Source organism: Pelodiscus sinensis, chromosome 2, assembly GCF_052426305.1.
Source record: "Pelodiscus sinensis isolate ZL-2025 chromosome 2, ASM5242630v1, whole genome shotgun sequence".
Taxonomy (NCBI): Eukaryota; Metazoa; Chordata; order Testudines; family Trionychidae; genus Pelodiscus; species Pelodiscus sinensis.
This window is the reverse complement of record NC_143053.1, coordinates 208,716,977-208,736,091: the sequence shown is the minus strand read 5'-3', so window position 1 is coordinate 208,736,091 and position 19,115 is coordinate 208,716,977. Positions and strand designations below refer to the sequence as shown.

The window sequence follows — 19,115 nt, the reverse complement described above, 5'->3', positions numbered from 1 at the left end:
GAAAAAGTGAATATAGAAGAGTTAATTTACTGCTTCCCATAAGACGAGGACTAGGGATGACCAAATGAAATTAATAGGTAGCAAGTTTAAAACAAACAAACGGAAGTACTTTTCACACAACAGTCAACCTGTGGAATTCTTTGCCAGAGGATAGGAAGGCCAAGACCATAACTAGGTTCAAAAAAGAGCAGCAATGACATCCCTAGTTTCTGTTTGTCAAAAGTTTGGAATGAGCATGGGGGATCACTTGATGATTATCTGTTCTATTCATGGTCTCTGGGGCATCTGGCATTGGCCACTGCCACAAGACAGGATATTGGGCTAGATGGAACTTTCGTCTGACCCAGCATGGCCATTCTTATGTTTTATTCTCCGGATCCCATTTCTCTCTAGGGTTACCAACCTTGAGCCTGGACTCTCCAAGCATTAAAGAGTAATCTGTAATGAAAGATGAAATCCCCAGGAATACATCCAACCAAAATTAGCAACCTTATTTTTCTCCCACTCCATTCCAAACCCCACCTTGTCAATCCCATGTGTCCTGCCTCCGTGCCCACCTTGTGTCCATAGCTTGGACCATACCCCCTGCACCCCAGGCCACCCCTATATTTCATGCCCCCCCCCCCCCCGGCTTGATGCAGCTGCCTCTGCACCCTAGGCTGGGATCGACACCTACAGAGGTTTGCTAGGGACGGGGGGGGGGGGGTGCAGAGCCCACCTGCGCCGGGGAGGGGGCAGGTGGAGCCACGAGTTGCAGCACATGCTGCTCTTGGGGACTGATCGCCACTGCAGCCGGCCAGTTCCCCTCCCGGTAGCAACCTCCGCCATGCGCGCTACCCCTTCTATGGCGGATGCGGCAGCTGGCCGCGGGCTGCAAACGGTGCGGGCTCCCTCGCGTCCTCTGAGCCAGCCCGGCCCAGCCCCACAGACCACTGCGTCCCGGCCAGCGCGCGCTCGCGCGGCGAGTGGAGGCGGGCCCGCCAGTCACGTTTGAAGCGCGTTGCTAAGAAACGGATGCGCGCGGGGCCAATGGGGAGACCGCTAACGATGACGAAGCGGGTCTGCGGGCGCGCGGGAAGCCTCAAACCACCCCCTCCCCGGCAGTTGGCGGAGCAGGAGTGGGTCTCCGCGCCCCTCCTTCTGGGCCAGGGTGGCGGAGACGGCGCGTGAGGGGCTTTGAAGGCGGTTGACCCTCTGCCCCCGCCCTGTGTTGGGTCAAATGGTGGGGGCGGGGCACAACGTCACGGCTTAAAGGTGCAGCCTTCGCCCGGGATGAGGGTCACGAGCCGGCGCCGCGGACACAGAAGGGGCGGGGGCTCCTCCTAGGGGCAGGTGCCGTCTACGCAGCAGGAAACGGCCTTGCTCCAAGACCCGCTCCAATTTGGGGGCGTGGCTAAAGCTTGGAGCCCCGCGTGATGGGCGGGGGCGTAGGGTGCGCCGAGCTCACCGGCCTTCAGGGCTTATCGTACAACCGCCGCCCGATATCCCCGTGTGTAACCTCCCTCCCCCCCCCCCCGCCCAACGGTACCTCGGAGCCCCGCGTGAGTGGCGGAAACCTGGGCCAATGGGAGGCGACTGTCGCGTTACACCCTATCCCGCAGCTCCCATGGGCCAATGAGGGGCGTGCTGCGGCCGAGGGCGGGGTTCGGTCTTTGCTGGGAGGAGGCGGCACTGCCCAGGCTCCGGCAGACGCTGAGGCGGCGGCGGCGCGACGGGTTGGGAGCGGCTGCTGCGGTGCTGGGCGCTTGGGCAGGCATGGGGCCGCCAGCGGCGGCGTGAGGTGCGGGCTGCGCGAGCCGGGTGCATGTGGGCCCGGGGGGCGGTTGCTGGGGCTGAGCGCGGACCTGGGTCCCCGGCTTCTCAGCCTGGGGCGCGGCGGTCGTTCAGGCAGCGGGGCTAACGCGGCGCTTGTCGTTGCAGGGGCTGAGCGCTGCGAGCGCGGCTTGACGGCCGAGGGCAGCCGGCGGTGCCTGTGTCGGCGGCGGCTCGCTGTCCCCCCGCCGCCGGCGATGGGGAATGGGCTCTCGGACCAGACGCCGATCCTCTCCAGCCTGCCCTCCTTCCAGTGCTTCCACATCGTCATCCTGGGGCTCGACTCGGCGGGCAAGACCACCGTGCTCTACAGGCTGCAGTTCAACGAGTTCGTCAACACCGTGCCCACCAAGGGCTTTAACACGGAGAAAATCAAAGTGACGTTGGGCAGCTCGAAAACAGTCACCTTCCACTTCTGGGACGTGGGAGGCCAGGAGAAGCTGAGGCCCCTGTGGAAGTCCTACACCAGGTGCACGGATGGCATCGTGTTTGTGGTAGACTCTGTCGACATCGAAAGGATGGAGGAAGCCAAGACAGAACTTCATAAAATTACTAGGATATCTGAAAATCAAGGCGTGCCTGTCCTTATAGTGGCTAACAAACAGGACCTGAGGAACTCCCTTTCTCTCTCAGAAATCGAGAAAATGTTGGCAATGAGCGAGTTGAGCTCTTCTACTCCCTGGCATTTGCAGCCTACCTGTGCGATCATAGGGGATGGACTCAAAGAGGGACTTGAAAAACTACACGATATGATAATTAAGCGAAGAAAAATGTTGAGACAGCAGAAAAAGAAGAGATGAGTTTTGTTTCTACATTTCTATCTTAGAGTAGTTCCATGGTCAGAATTCAAAGTAACAGCTTCCGAAGCCTGACCTGCTTGCTTGGATGCTGTTACAGCTTAGTTATGTTAAACAATCAGTTGCACAAGCTTGCCCTGTGGCAGTTGTGCAGACACAGAACCTTTTGAAAAGCAAAAACAGAAAATCGTTTTTTCCCAAGGTTTCTGGCACTGTTATTTTGGATGCCCTATAAAGTAGTATAAAGTTATCAGGAAACAGATGGGTGGGTTAATGTGAGCTGGATGTCTAAATAGCCAAATAAAATGAGAGTTTTATGATTGGTGTTTGTATTCATATATTTGAGGGTGCATTTTTTGCAAGAAACTTGCATTGAAGGTGTTCAGTGTTTTTAAACTTTCTATGCTCGTAAGTGGAGTGTTTTAGGTGAATATATACAGCTTTAAAAATATCAATTTCAACAATGTTTATGGAGTTAGCAATCTATTATTTCAGGAGACTGTGAGCCTTGGGGTTTTTTAATCTTGTTTAATAATTTCCACAAGAGAGTTTGGCTATATGGTATGTTTTTAATTTGGCACTTTTTGAAGTTGAATCACTTTTAGTTCTAACACTTGAAACTTCAGTGCTATAGATTCTTCAACTGATATAAGTAAGACTTGTTACACGAGTACACAATATGCAAGAGCATGGATCAGTTTTCCCATGTAGCATGATTTGGTGTGTAGTCTTCTTAGAAATAGCTGTGCATTGTTATGCAGTGCTAATTGGATTTAGAACATTCATGTAACTTGGAGAGGTCTTTCAGAAATCTGGTTTGCTATTCAAAAAATAAGGTACTGTGACATCAATATAATTAAATTTGTTGCAGTAAAGGAGATGCATACAGCAATTTTTAGGTTGCCCAAGCCATCTAGCGTTCTGGGCTCTTAAGATGGCAATAAAACTTGATCATAATGAAATAGAGCTAAAGTCAACAGAGCACACATTTTGTATCTGTAAAATGTCCTGGTTTGTTAGTTACATTGCTCGGTCACTTTCAACATAACCTTTTTATTACAGTTTTTGTAGTGCTTGTGATTAGGAATGTAAAGAAGTTTTTATACACTTGAAACACGTGACACTGGGAAAACATAAGTTTAAAGATGGCCTGTAGTCTGTTCTAATTTATGCTTTAAGCTGTTCTTGTTTACAAGTGTGCAAACAGTATTAAATGGGCAGGACAGTAGTCTAATGAGAAGGGAGAAGAGTTTTTCTTACTGGTACAGAACTTCAAAAGTTGTCTAGAAATCTTGATTATCAATTGAAAAGGGCTAAACTAGAGCCTGAATTTTAAGATGAACTTTAGTGGTGCTGTAAAACAGAATGTTAGACTTGTCTTGAAACTTCCACTGGAAACGTCAGACTTAAAGAACAATGTGAAGATTCATTTTCTCTTAATCAGCCAAGTTAATGCATTCTTTCCCACTGCTATGTATTAAGAAGAGCTACAAATCTGAAAATCAATGTAAGGTATTGACATCTGTATGAAATCACACTTCATAGGCAGCAGCTGTTTGTCCAGAGGATAACCAAAAATGCACTTTAGTGTTTTCTATAATTGAAAGTGACAGCTGTTTTTTTTTTTTTAAATGACACCTTGATCCTTTTGAGAGAATTGAAGTAGCTTCTAGTGGAGCTTTTTGTATGTTGGTTATATATGTATCTGCACTAGTGACATTGAAAGTCACTTATTCAGTAATGTCTATATTTATAGAAACGTGGATAACTACTTAAACCTCAATAAACACAAATCAAAACAAGCCTGCAGGGAGAAGGTGTTTGACTTCCTTGAGTTGCAATGAAGTGTTCTTGTTGGCCTTTATGTGCAAATCTTGCTCTCAATAGCAGTAGAACTATGTGCATGAAACTAAAATGCTTATAAATGTGACAATGTTATAATCACAGGTATCTCATTAAAGACTTAATATATGGCACATTCTTGTATCATATTCCATATGTTTGTATCAAAACACTGTTTGCTTCTAGCTGTAGCCACTCTTTCTCTCATGAAGTGGTAGTGTGTATTGTAAACCTTCCCTTCTCATGAACAGATTTAATGTTACGTACATTTGCTGGTGCAATCTTCAAAGTTCTGAAATAATATATAGTATTAACAGACTGTACAATGGTAGTATTAAACCCTTTAATCAGCTGAGACTAACATATTTACTTATGCTAGACAGTTTAACCATCTGACGTAATGTTACCTTTCTTATACTTAGCAAGAATACTTCCTTTATTATAAACAGAAACAGGCTTAAATCTTCAAAGAAATGCAGAGGATTCAGCCATCCTACTTCTTGATTTTAATGGAGAATGTGAGTAAATCCCTTACAATCAGTTGGAGATCTCAATGGCAGTATCTTTACAAAGTATCCCTTAATTGCTATCAAACACTTGTACACTATAATGATTCAAGATCACTCCGTTTTCACAGAAATATTTAGGATTCCTACCTCCCTTTTCCTCAAAATTAGATTGGTACAATTGGATCACATACCAGCTTTTTTTTTTAAAGAAAATCCCTTATCTTGGATGAAAATGCCTCAAGTATAATGGATGGTTACCTATTACAATTGATTCTACATCTTTGAGTACTTTTTTGTCCCTAAAGGGGTGAGGCCAGTTTAGCTTGTACAACAACCTTCCAATTCTCCTCCCCCTCTCTGTCCTGACTAGTGAGTTGTATGCTACAGTTGTACAAGAAGGCATTAAAATGTCAGCCAGTCTCTCTTTTTATGGCTTATGAGTGAGGGCTGCATACTGTGGAGCTTAATGGTTGGGTAAAATACATTTTGTGGGAACCGGTTACGCTCCTTGATCCAAGCCATGTAAATACTCTTTCCTCCCTACGGCAAGTTGTTCTGAATAAATATTGTTTGAAGGTTCCTCTGTTATGTTGTCAATGAGAATTGAGTGTACATCAGTTTGTATTAATGCACTTCTTGTTGGCTCACCTCTCTCTGATAACCTTTTACCAAGGACAGTGTATGGTGATCATAGAATGTGCAACTGTCTTGAGCCTTATGAGTCCACAAGGTATCTTCTGCAAAAGATCCTGGCAAGTTCATAAAGTAGCTCTGTTCATGTGTGACTCACTATTCCCTTGCTATAATATAGTATTGCATAACATGGCTCCCAGTCAACATTATCACTTCTTAAAAGAAAAATTCAGCCCATAGCTATAGTTTCTACAGGGAACAAGCTGGGATGTGAAAGGAAATCTTTGACTTTAGTTTATTTTAAATAAACTTGGTTTTTAATTCTTGTGTTCAAGTCACTCCACTGTTAGGGACACTAAAGGATTGGTAAATATCTCTTGTTGATGTAGGTTACTTTATAAGCTGGTTTAATAAAGGTAGTATATTCATATAAAACAATTCAAACATTTTAGGGAATACTTAGAAATGTGAAACTGCTTAATGCAGCTGTGTTGAATTAGATAACTTTGCCTTCACTATTTGAATCTGAAAGGATAGTCATCCTTAAGTCAACTACTGTGAGAAAACAAACACTTGAGACCTAGTCAAGGAAATTATTTAGCTTTTATCTTTTAAAAATATAGGGTTACTTCCTTTGATTTATATATGTTCAATAACTTCATACATACTTTATTTTTCATGGAAGTATATGAATTTATATTTGTTTTAGCTAGAAAAGAGTATTAATCTGTGATACAGTGCAGGTCCTAGCCTTACATTAAGCTGAGCATTGCATTGAACGTGTATTGGCTAATCAGTTTTTCAGTACTCTGACTTTTAACCGCTATACATGTCAGCAAAACAACACTTGAGAGGTTGCTGTTTGCTAACTTAAATCATCCCCCCCCCCACACACAACTAAAATAAAATCTTTGTATCAACTGAACAATAGCTATATGTATTTTATTTCTGTGTAGACTAAATGACTACACACTTCTTATATCGCTGGTGTTTTTGTTTGAGGTATTTACAGGTTTTAGATGTGTACTGATGTAAAAATTGAGTCACAGGGCTGTCCACAGATGTACTTAGGAGCATAACCCCCTATTTGAGTCTCAGATCTCCCCCTTCCTCCTTCTTTTCCCTCTGTGGTGATCCCCGAAAGTGCTGCTGATCCTTTAGGTGCATAAACTTGTCTATATTTTAGAGGTGCCTGTGTTTTAGCCTCTGGCTACATGGAGTGCCTCATACTAATATCTGACCCCCTGTCTTCCTGTTTAATCTCCAAAGCAATTCACAAACCAGGGGATGGAGTTCAGAGTCTGCCTACCAGTTTAGCTCCTGTTCAAAATCTGGCCAGAGGAGGAGAAATTGTCACTGTCTACCTTAAACTCACCTGGAATATAGGAAATTCAGGTTTAATTCTCCCACATCTCAGCACTTTAGCCACTGAGCTAAGCAATTCTGATTTGGGCAATTCTTTGTGATTTCTCATATTCAATTTCAGTGGGTGCTGTGTGCGCGATTGCAGGAAGGATTTTCCCTTAGTGATACCTGTTGGGCTCTCTAGGGAACCCCCTGGAGTTATGCTTCCATGGAAGCGCATATATACCCCTGCTGCCCATCCACCCCCTCAGTTCCTTCTTATTGCCCATCACAGTTGTTGGAGTGCTCTAGTCCTTGCTTTTCTGCAAGTGCATTCCTTAGTGTATCATTTACATAAAATATATTAGTTTTTGGTTGTATAGTGTAAGTTATTAGAATTAGTGGGTTTTTCCCCAGACTGAGGTATACCTCAGTCCTAGGGCTTCAAACTGTGACAAGTGCCTGAAGCCTATGCCCTGTGGTGACCCACACAACTCTAGTCTCAACTGCTTGGGAGAGGGTCACAAGGCAGATGTTTAAAACTCATGGAGGTGGCACTTAGCCACAATCAGCCCTGGAATCAGCACTGATGGCCTCCATGCACAGTGCACAGACTTTGCTGCATCAACCATTGGCACCAAGGTGACTAGTTCTGGCAGAGACATAGTGCCAATGTGGGGCACTGCTCTCAATCCCCAGTGCTGCATAAGAAGAAGAAAGCAGAGAGGAGCAGCTCTCCTTCCCAGCATGCAGCCTGTCTGTGTCCACAGTCGGGAAACTCCAAGACTACCCTGCCATGCCATCTGCCCCCATGCCAGCCTATACCATTGCTAAAGGGCAACTGAGCCTGGTGTAGGTGGACTCTGTGGAGTTGGATGACACTGTTGTGGAAGATATTGACTATCAGTCCATTCCAGAGATGTTTGAGGCTGTCAGAACCCATTGAGTTCTCCTGGTCTGGCACCGAAGATGGCACACTGAGCACACTGCTTGTGCCTCTGCACTGATGATACCACCAGGGTCTACAGCACCAGGGGAGAAGCACTGGCTCAATCTGTGGTTTTGGCAGTGGTGCTGATGCCTTGTCTGCCAGCAGTTAGACATAGAGGTAAGCCAGCCAGTATGATGCAGCATTCCTCTTGATGCTGTTCACCCACACCGACTTCTTTGACATCACCCTGATCCACTCCGGAATATTCTTTGGAATTGGAAGCAGAGTCCTGTGCATCCAAGACAACAGGAAATCGATCCCAGTCTCGGCACCATTCTCAGCACCGCAGCACTGCCCCTCGACAACATGGCCAACTCAATGGCAGCTTCTTATGCAGTGGCCCTTTTGGACATAGTGGGCATATCATCTTGTCCAGGGGCCACTGCCATCTCTGGCGGCTTCAGTATATTTGGCCCCTCATGGTGCCCTGTCTGCCACGCCACTTCCAGGGGGTCCTCGATTGGAGTCTAGGTACAGCCTCCAGTGAGCCAGTCCTTGGCCACTAATTGAGGGTGAAACCTCTGTGACTTCGCAGCCCCAGGCCACCTAGCAGCCACTTGAGGCTTAAGGAGAGGCACTACAGGAACCTGAGGACCCAGTTACCCTTGAAGCGTCATTGTCCTTACCGCCTGACGAAGTAGTTATGGGGACATTACCCTTCCTCTCAACCATAGATGGAATGGCCCACCAGGACTTGCTGAAAATAGTGGCCCAAAAGCTGGGGGTGCAAGAAGAGTTATCAGAGAAGTCTGATCTGATAGGGGACATCCTCACACCCAAAGGTCCAGATATAGTGCCTCTTCCATTTATCAAGACTGTGGCCAACATAACCAGGGTACTGTGGTAAACCCCGTCCCTTAACCCCCAACAGCCAAGGTAGTAGAGTGTCCATATTTTGTTCCTTAACATGACCATGAACATTTGTTTACAAACCCAGTTCCAGGTACCCTCACGGTGCAAGCAGTAAACCACATAAAGAGGCTGGGTCAACCTAGGCCAACCCCAAAAGATTTAGACCTTTTCCACCAAAAGGCCTAAGCCCCAGGATATGCCTTTAACTCTTGGTTGGCCCCAAGTTCAAAGAACTCCCCTCTGATCCCTGACAGGAGTTTGGGGCAGTAGCTGAGGAAGGCATGGTGGTTTCTTATACAGCCCTGCAAGGATTTGGCTGATTCAGCAGCCCTTACTATGCCCATAGCCATGGCCATGCATAGGAACTTGTGGCCGCAGGTGTTAGAGATTCCACCAGAAGTCCAGAACATAATCCAAGATCTGCCCTTTGAGAGGTCATGCCTTTTCTCAGACCAGACCAACACCAGGTTACATAGCCTGAAGGATTCCAAGGTGACCCTCAGGACCCCATAGAGTAGGCCTTTTAAGCCCAGCCATCCCCCTGGCCATATTAACCTGGACCCAGGCAGGATTTCACTAGGTGCAGGGGCAGGAATGGCAACAATAGTAATGGGAGGAGGTTCTCATAATCCTCCTCTGATCAGTGTTCGGACCCCTCCAATAAAGGCCAAGACCCCAAATTGATGTGTGCCCGGGGACGGGGTTAGAGTTCTCCCCTTGAATTGTCTTCCCTTTGTTAGTTATCTGTCTTGATTCCACAGTGCTTGGGCACAAAGTATTCTACCCCACTCTGCTCCCTCCCACACCCCTTCCCCATCCCTCTTCGGGGAGCATGCTCATGAGCACTAGGAGCAATATAAGGAGGTTCCTTCAGAGATTGGGGCACGGGGTTTACTCCTTTCCTAATCTCAGAAGCCAAAGGTGGGTTTTGGTCCTTACTGGATCTTTGGGCAAGGCAAAGGTTCAGAATGATAACCTTGGCTTCCATTATTCCCTCCCTCGGTCCAGGAACTGGAATACTACCTTGGTTTAAAAGACACTTATTTTCATATATTGATCATTCTTGCTCACAGATGATTCCTCTGGTTTATGGCTGGCCACTCTCACTACCAGTTGGTGGTGCTCTCCTTTGACCTCTCCTTGGCCCCATGGGTGTTTATGAAATGCATAGCAGTTGTAACTGCCTTTCTCAGAAAACATTGGGTCCAGGTGTTTCTATACCTGCAAGACTGGCTTATCAAGGGCCCATCAGAAAGTCAGGTGTAAGAGCACAAGGAGCTGATGCAAGCTACATGCCTCCAACTGGGGCTTATGTTGAAGACTGCCAAGCCCACACTCCTCCCCACACAGCAAATAGAGTTTGTAGGTACCTTGTTGGACATAGCCCCAAGCTAGGGTCTCTCTCCCCAGGCAAAGATTCCTAGCAGTAAGGGACATTATAGAACGGCTATGGTTATCCCCTATCACAGGGGTCGGTAACCTATGGCTCACTAGGAAGCCAGATATGGCTCTTCTGGAGCCCCGACTCAGCCTCTCTTAGTTCCCCCCTCAACAGGGAGCCAGCGCTGGTGCTACAGCCTTACAGCCCCCTGCAAGATTGGAGCCAGCGCTAGCTTCCTGCAGGGGTGGAAGGAGGAACAGGGGGAGAAAGCCCTGAGCCTCCCCGCCAGATCTGGTGTGCGGGGAAGAAGCTCCAGCATTTTTAGCTCTGCATGCTGCCATTTTCCTTCCCCTGGGACATGCTTCCTGGAGGCTTCCTTCTGGCGAATGGGAGCTGTGGAAGGCTGTGTTACACATGGCACAAAAACAAGTGTGCACCGCCCCCGTACCCAGAACCCACATCCACTCCTCCCGCTCATTCCTCTGTGGCCAGACGCCATGTCCCCAGCCCACTCCTGCCCCCTCCCCACTGGCCAGACAGCCTACCCTTTATACAGATAGCCTGACACTCTGGCACACTCCTACTCTAGCTAGACACCCTGCCCCCAACCTGCTCTTGCCCACTGCCCCCTGGCTAGATACCCTGCTCTCTGGCCACTCCTGCCCCCTCCCCCTAGCCAGACACCATACTCCCAGCCTGCTTCTGCACCCTACCTTCCACCCAGACCTCACCTCCTTACCCCCTCCTACACTTCACCTCCTGCCCAGATCCTGTACCCCCATCCCTATCCCATCACTGGCAGCCCTTTCCTGCACACTTAACCCTTCATTTTTGGCCCTGCCCCAGAACCTAGGAGGGCCCACAAAATCCACTAACCCTGGAGCCACCAGAAGAGTAAATCTGGCCTAAAGCCTTGAACCTCAGTCCTCTCTGCCTCTCCCCCACCATGGGGCTGGAGCACCAGGGGAGTGCGGTGTTTCAGTTGGGGGCCACACGAGTGAGGGTTGGAGGGGGCGGGGGTTTGTTTGTTTTTTTGCTGGTCATATCCCTGACTGATTTTTATGTGGGTCAGTGGCCCCCAACCCAAAAAGGTTCTCCACCTCACCTTTGCCATAAATAAAGACAATGTTGAAACCTTTTCTGCTGGACATAATATTTTACTTTATTTAAAAATGAAGCCTGGCCATCAAGCCCCCAGTTGGGGTTTAGTCCCTATCTGGCCACATTGTCATAACACTCCTGCATTTACCCAACCCTGAGCCCATCATATACCTGAACTGCTGCCATCAGCCTCTCTTACCACATATCCCCAAACTCCTGCACCCCCACATTCCTAGACTCCTGTACTTCCACATTACAGCCCCCACCATAACACCCCTACACCCCCACACAAACCCCAGCCTCCTGCCCTGAGCTCTTCATACACCTTAACCCCCTGCCCTGAGCCCCTCATACCTCCATATCCCCAGTTTCCTGCCATAACACTCCTGCACCCCCACACACGCCAGCCTTGTGCCCTGAGTCCATTATACAGCCAAATCCTCTGCACTGAGCTCCTCATATATCTCAACCCAGACTCCTGAACCCACACATCCCCAGCCCCTTGCCATAAGCTTGACAGGGCAGCCTGAATGTGTGCATGAAGCTGGATTTGACTAGTTATGATGTAAACTTCAAAGAAATGTGCAAAAAGATGCAGCAGTAGAAGTCCCATTAAATAAAGTCTATGGGTACGTCTAAACTACATGCCTCCGTCGACGGAGGCATGTAGATTAGCCAGATCAGCAGAGGGAAATGAAGCTGCGATTAAAATAATCGCGGCTTCATTTAAATTTAAATGGCTGCCCCGCTCTGCCGATCAGCTGTTTGTCGGCAGATCGGGGCAGTCTGGACGCGCCGCGCCGACAAAGAAGCCTTTCTTGATTGGCACAGGTAAACCTGGTTTCACGAGGCATACCTGGGCCGATCAAGAAAGGCTTCTTTGTCGGTGCGTCGCGTCCAGACTGCCCCGATCTGCCGACAAACAGCTGATCGGCAGAGCGGGGCAGCCATTTAAATTTAAATGAAGCCGCGATTATTTTAATCGCGGCTTCATTTCCCTCTGCCGATCTGGCTAATCTACATGCCTCCGTCGACGGAGGCATGTAGTCTAGACACACCCTATGAGTACAATGTTTCATTTATTTGATTATTAATCATCATGTCAATTATCAATAATATTAAGTTGTATTTTTTCCATCATGCAAACGAGCATTCTTATTTGGCTCGTTGTTGACCACTTGTTCTGAATTTGGTGTAGTTTGGCTCTTAGGTTTGAAAAGGTTGCTGACCCTAGCCCTATCACAATGGTGGCATGCACATAGATCATGCAACACGCCAGACGTAGGCAGCACCCTCTTCAGGTCATGGCTTGTTCATACTCACAAGCCCACCTGTTGGACATGGTGGTCATCATTCCTCCCCCAGTATGGACTCCATGACCTGATGGCTGCCAGAGGGGGTCAGGTGCAGTGGTGTGTCGTTCACGAAACTGCAGACATTGGTTCAGCTGGTAATGGATGCCTTGGTGCGAGCACACATTGGCAACTTGAGAACAGAAGGTATGTTGTCCGAGGAGGCGTTATCACTGCACATCACTGTCAAGGAACTAAGAGCAGTCTGTCTTGCATGCCAGATGTTCCTAGCCAATATACAAGGCAGGTGCGTCTCAGTTCTAACAAACAACACAGCAGAGATATTTTAAATAAAATAGAGAGGTGATACTTGTTCCTCTCCTCTATACCAGGAAGCCCTGCTACTGTGGGAGGTTTTTGTCCAATATTCCATCCAGTTAGAAGCCACAAACTCCCAGGAACTCAACGTATTGGTTCAGACATTCCTTTCAAACTCACAAGTGGTCTTCCAGAGCAGATGTAGCCCTAGGTATTTTCTGCAAGTGGAGGTATCCCCCCACAGACCTCTTCACAATGAAAAGCAACAGGGAGTGTCAGCTGTTTTGCTTCTTCCTAAAACACATCCCATGCTCCATAGGGAATGTGTTTCAGGTTTCCTGGACATCCCACCTACTATACACGTTTCCTTCTCAGACACAGAGTCCTCCTCAGGGTGCAACAATACAGGGCTTCTCTGATCCTGGTGGCACCAGCCTGGCCCCGCCAGCATTGGTTCACTACTCTCCTGGAGCTTTCAGTGTAAGACCCTATAGCCTTTCCCATGTTCCCAGACCTCATTAGCCAGGACCATGGCCAATTATATCACCCCAGCCTACAGTCCCTCCACCTAATGGCCTGGAAGCTCCATGGTTAATAGGGACCGAAAACTATGCTCAGAATTGATGCAGGCGATGCTATTGAACAGTAGGAAACCTTCCACCAGAGACACTTATCTGGAAGCATTTCTCAATTTGGTCCCTTCAGCAGGGCATAGCTCCAGCCCCTTCATACTAGAACCATGAAGGCAAGGGTTAGCCATATCATCAGTCAGGGTCCACCTGGCAGGGTCCATCTTGGCCTTCCATCTGGGAAACCAAGGAAAGGGGGTCTTTGCCAACCCAATAGTACATTGTTTCTTTAAGGGCCTGGATAGGTTGTACCCACATGTGCGACAGCCTTTTCCCGCCTGGGACTTGAACCTAATCCTCACACAGAGAGCCAGCAAGGGTATATAAGCGCTGCCATAGAGGTGCCACTCCAGTGGACTCTCCTGCTGGCCCAACAGGTACCTCTAAAGGTAGAACCTTCTGACAATCGTGCATGTGGCAGGTGCATATCTAAACGGAATGGACACGAGCAACACATCTTGAAGCACAACAGTTATGAAAGATAGGTAAGTGTTGTTTGTGTGGGGCAATGGTTAAGGTATCCACCTGGGAGGTAAGAGACCCTAGCGCAGTTCCCATGCTTCAGTTCATCTCATTGTTCATTACAAATGGCACAGCTTCACCAGAAGATTCAACACTTCAGTGGCTAGAGCTCCTCAGTGGTTAAAGTTTGGTGGAGACTCTTGTTCAAATTCTTTTGCTTCTACTGCTTTAGAGGGGAGAATTGAACCTTGGTTTCCCACATCCTCCATGAGTACTCTAACTAACCACTGGGCTAAATGTTAAAAGGTGGCAGTGGAGTCATTACCAATACCTTCTCTGGCTATTTTATATGGTCAGGGCAAGGCAAATGTTTGACACACTTAAGTTGCCTGACACAAGGAGAAGGGATCTTACTTGTGGATTGCTAAACAGAATTTGCTACCTCCCTGCAGCCCCGATTTAGGTGTCTATATTTGAAAGGGGAGGTGAGACTTACTGCACACCTGTCTGGTCGGCATCTTCCATTGGCTAGTTTAAGTGGCTCCTCCCATTACCTGGCTTTTGTAGATCAGGTTAATTGTACAGGAACCTAAGCACCTAATTTAGTTTTGTGGATACTGGTGTTATTCCTGTGATATTTTAATCACCTACCAGTTAGGTGCCATACTTCTCAGCATGGCACTGTTGGTCAGTCCCTTGGTGGATCCTGTCCTTCAGCTTTACCTCTGAGTGTGGGAGGAAGTAAGAATATAAGGAAAATAGGACCCTCTCCATGCCTTAATAATTCATATGTAGACAGATTAGATGGTGGCAGAGCAGATGGATTAACTACAGTGATGAAAAAATCCCTTTTGGCACTGTAGCAAACATCTCCTCTACCATAGGTACCGACTCTATGGGTGCTCTGGGGCTGGAACACCCATAGGGAAAAATTAGCATGTTTTAGATTCATTAGCAACCAAGTTCTCCCTTCCCCCAGCACTTCATGCCCTCCAGTGAGCCGGCTGACCAACTCCTTTCCCTCCCTTCCAGAGTTTCCTGAACAGCAGCTGTTCCAGGGCATTCTGGATGCTGCAGGAGACTGGGGGAGGAATGGGGATGGGGCACATGCAGGGGAAAAGGCATTGCAGGGACTTGGTAGAACGGAGGTAGGGTGGATTTTGGGGGAAGTGGTGAAGTGGGGGTGGGGTCTAGGGTAGAGTAGGGGTGTTGGTACCTATGTCCACCATGGCAATACAATGACACAGGTCCAGCTGTGGTGTAGAAAAGCCCTCAGTCTTCTATCCAAAGCAGATTCAAGCTAAAAAGAGAAAAACATAGCCTTACAGTAATTTGTAAAGCCCTGGCTGAAAAAGAACCACAAACAACATACCTAGAAGTAAATTAAAGATTGAGTGAAATAAGGGGCAGGAAACCCAGGAAAAGTAGGAAACCTCAACATAAAATTTGGCTAAATGATCTGATTGAGCAATTCCACTGTTTCTGTAAGTAAATTGATTATCTGTTTTATGTTGTACGAGCAGACTTAACCAGTGTTGCTCGAGTCCGGCCCATGGCGGAGGGGGTGCAGGCTTTCTGCTGGTGCTCCCTGGGCCATCACTGGGCTGGATGGAGTGCCCCCAGTGGGTTCTGTGGGAGGCAGCAGAGGCCCAGCTCTGGTGGTGCTTCTGAGGGGAGAAGTCCTATAACGGTGGGGTTGGGGGAAGCTTCGCCCCCCAGGTCTGGCTCTGGAGCTGAAGGCCAGGGAGAGGGGTTTGAGGCAGAGAAGCCACTTACCTAGGCCAGTGGCAGGCAAGACAGTGAGCCCCAACCCCAGCTGACTATTCCATTGCTGGTATGACTGCTCCCAGTGGTGATTCTTCAGGGTAGCTCTCCCCTGTGCTAATTCCTACCAGTGGTGACTGCGAGAATTGTTTCTTTCCTCTCTCTCTGCCCATTCACTTTCCATGTTATGGAAAACAATCAAATTCTGGGCATATCACATTTTCCTGGCACATCCAAACTCTGACCTTGCTTTAAATTATGACAAGAGAAAGCTGCATTCCAAATTTGGTGATCCTAACTCTTAGGCTACATCTACACTGGCCCCTAATTCCGGAAAAGTCATGCAAAGCAGGTAAGTCAGAATAGGGAAATCCGCGGGGGATTTCAATATATCCCCCGCGGATTTAAATAAACATGTCAGCTGCTTATTTTCCGGCTTGGGGAAAAGCCAGAAAAAAGCATCTAGACTGGCGCGATCCTCTGGAATAAAGCCCTTTTCCGGAGGATCTCTTATAATAAAGCCCTATTCCGGAGGATCGCACCAGTCTAGACACTTTTTTCCGGCTTTTCCCCAAGCCAGAAAAAAAGCAGCGGACATGTTTATTTAAATCCACGGGGGATATTTAAATCCCCCGCGGATTTCCCTATTCTGACTTACCTGCTTTGCATGACTTTTCCGGAATTAGGGGCCCGTGTAGACGTAGCCTTACTGTTTAGGAGGAGTTCTTGAACAAATGGACTCACAGACAGACACACAAATCTCTAAATATATATAGATATAGATACTGAAGGCAGAGTCCTTAAAATCTATGCATCACATATAAAAATACCCCATCATTCTGATCAAACAAAAATTCATATTTTATACATAAAAAATAAAATGGGCCCTTAGTAGCTAAAGACAGGTTTAGTCAGGAAGAACCCAGATGTCGGAGATTAAACAAAAACACAGTTAATTACTCTGCAACAGGTATAAATATTTTATCTTACCTTTAAATATTGTATTGAGTGTGGATTGGCAGGATAGACTATTCTTTACAATAGAATACAGCATGTTGTGTAGAAAACTGTTCTAAAATGGCATTCCTTGTCTTTTCAAAATTCTAGGAGCAATAGAGTTTGAACTTTTGTCCATTTAAATCCTGTGATGCCATTCTACACCCAGAGTTCTAGTAAAGAGGAATAGAAACTATATATAGCTGGAACTATTGATGTGCTACTGTCCTGCAGCAAACATTTTGGCATGGGAGGGGAGAAATCCATGCAACTGTGCCCCTCAGTAGTTTTCTGATTTATCCATTGTCATTGTCATAGAATAGCCACTGAGAAAGATGCATTTTCTAGCTCTTCACCATCAGCCAATGAAGTAGACAACAGCATTACAACACCTTCCCTTGTTCTGGGCAAATGGTGGCTTAACAGTCTGGTTAATGTGATTTTTCAAGCACGAGAAAGCAGCATGTGCAGATGCCATGCATTTGTCGTCATTTTGCTGACCTATGGAACCAGTGCCTTAATATGATCAGTCTTAAGGGCCTGATATAAGGATGCCCCAAATTCTTGGGACCTCTAGAACCCACAGAACATTTGCCTCCCTCTCTTTTGCTGAGTTCTGTGTTTTAAACTTTTGAATTACCTACTAAAATGTAGCTGACACACATTCCTGACACACAGAAAATGGATGTGCCAGCCCAGATGTGGTGGCTTTTGTCAAATGATTTGCCATCAGAGTGCTAAATTTAGGTTTTAGTAACAATAGAATTAATTTTGATCACTTATTTTTTGAATCATATTCTTGTGCTCTGGTAGCTTTTTTCTTGTAGTGCCATATCATTCTCATCTCTTTTCCCACATTTCCCCTCTGGCTGCCAAACTTCATAGGCTTTGACACTGGTGAATGGAGCTGAGGTGATGTGAATTCACAAAATATTAGGGTTAGGCAGAGGACAGTTTCCACCTTTAGTGCTGTTACTATTTTGCTGGAGACAGTCTTTTGAATAGCTGGTTTAATATGAGAGAAGGGGAGAGCCCAAGCACTTTTGCTTTGTCTACAATAGGGACATTTTCTAAAAATATCCCACTGTTACTAGCATCAGCTGAACTCTACCAGTGGTAACAACATGGGGACCCCTAATCTACAGAGGCTGCCGACATTTATAACATTGGTGTTTAAAATATCTGCAACAGCTGATAGCACATTGATTGTGAGGTCTCCCAATGTGTTAATGACATACTGAATTTGCTGTTCTTAATGTGGAGGGATATCACAGAAATGGTTGGGGGAAAAAAAAACAGATTTTTGTAAAGCTGCCACTGCTAGATTATGATAGACAGACATCCTCCACATACACATGCTTTTTGGAGATCATTTTAAGCGCTGTCAATTTGTATTAACAATGATGGGAAATGTTTTTAACGCAGGACAGTTACTTAATGAAATCTTTGATTCTGTAGAAAACATTGGGGACTATAATGAATGTCTCAGCAAATACAGATAGAAATGTAGCCGTGTTAGTCTGGGGTAGTTGAAGCAAAATGCAGGACAATGTAGCACTTTAAAGACTAACAAGATGGTTTATTAGATGATGAGCTTTCGTGGGCCAGACCCACTGAGGAAGTGGGTCTGGCCCACGAAAGCTCATCATCTAATAAACCATCTTGTTAGTCTTTAAAGTGCTACATTGTCCTGCATTTTGCTTCAGCAAATACAGTGTTTCCTCTCCTGTGAATGAAATGCCAATATGCACAGATTTTAACCAGTTGTTTTGTTTTTAGTATTTTATATTGAATCTTTTCCTGATTTGAAATGTAAAACATTGACATATTTCCAGGAAACATTTTTAAAACTTGAAATCAACATTCCAGGTATAATTAATAAAGGTCATCATGGAGTATGAAACTGTCATAAGTTAATAGTCTTCTGTTGCTACATTAAGTACTGAAATGTTATAGTTTCAAAGCAGGAGATTAATAGGATTATTTTATAAGAATTTCATATCTAATCATGTAAATATGTAGATTGCGTCTAGATTGGCATGATTTTCCGGAAATGCTTTTAATGGAAAAGTTTTCCATTAAAAGTATTTTCGGAACAGAGCAACTAGATTGGCACGGACGCTCTTCTGCAAAAGCACTTTTTGCAGAAAAGTGTCCGTGCCAATCTAGATGCACTTTTCCACAAAAAAGCCTCGATAGCCATTTTCGCGATCGGGGCTTTTTTGCAGAAAACAAAAAATCTGAGCTGTCTGCACTGGCCCTTTTGCGCAAAAGCTTTGCGCAAAAGGGACTTTTGCCTGAATGGGAGCAGAATAGTATTTCCGCAAGAAGCACTGATTTCTTACAGTAGGAAGTCAGTGCTTTTGCAGAAATTCAAGCAGACAGTGTAGAC

General features: G+C 46.3%; 1 protein-coding gene across 2 annotated transcripts; it reads left to right on the top strand.

Annotated features, from left to right (window-relative positions):
• The first annotated feature begins 1,235 nt into the window (after nt 1-1,235).
• Nucleotides 1,236-5,540, top strand: ARL4A (ARF like GTPase 4A). 2 transcript variants are annotated; one of them, XM_089776683.1, is made up of 2 exons: nt 1,236-1,254; nt 1,921-5,540. In XM_089776683.1, exon 2 carries the CDS (start codon nt 2,010-2,012, stop codon nt 2,610-2,612), a length of 603 nt encoding a protein of 200 aa, XP_089632809.1. In that variant the 5' UTR covers nt 1,236-1,254; nt 1,921-2,009; the 3' UTR covers nt 2,613-5,540. The 2 variants fall into 2 exon arrangements, with proteins under 2 accessions (XP_089632809.1, XP_075778411.1); XM_075922296.2 differs by lacking the exon at nt 1,236-1,254 and adding an exon at nt 1,632-1,780.
• The last annotated feature ends 13,575 nt before the right edge of the window (nt 5,541-19,115 follow it).

Bases quoted from the DNA above. Each gene is read 5' to 3' on its own strand.
- ARL4A (XM_089776683.1), top strand. From the start codon at position 2,010: ATGGGGAATGGGCTCTCGGACCAGACGCCGATCCTCTCCAGCCTGCCC.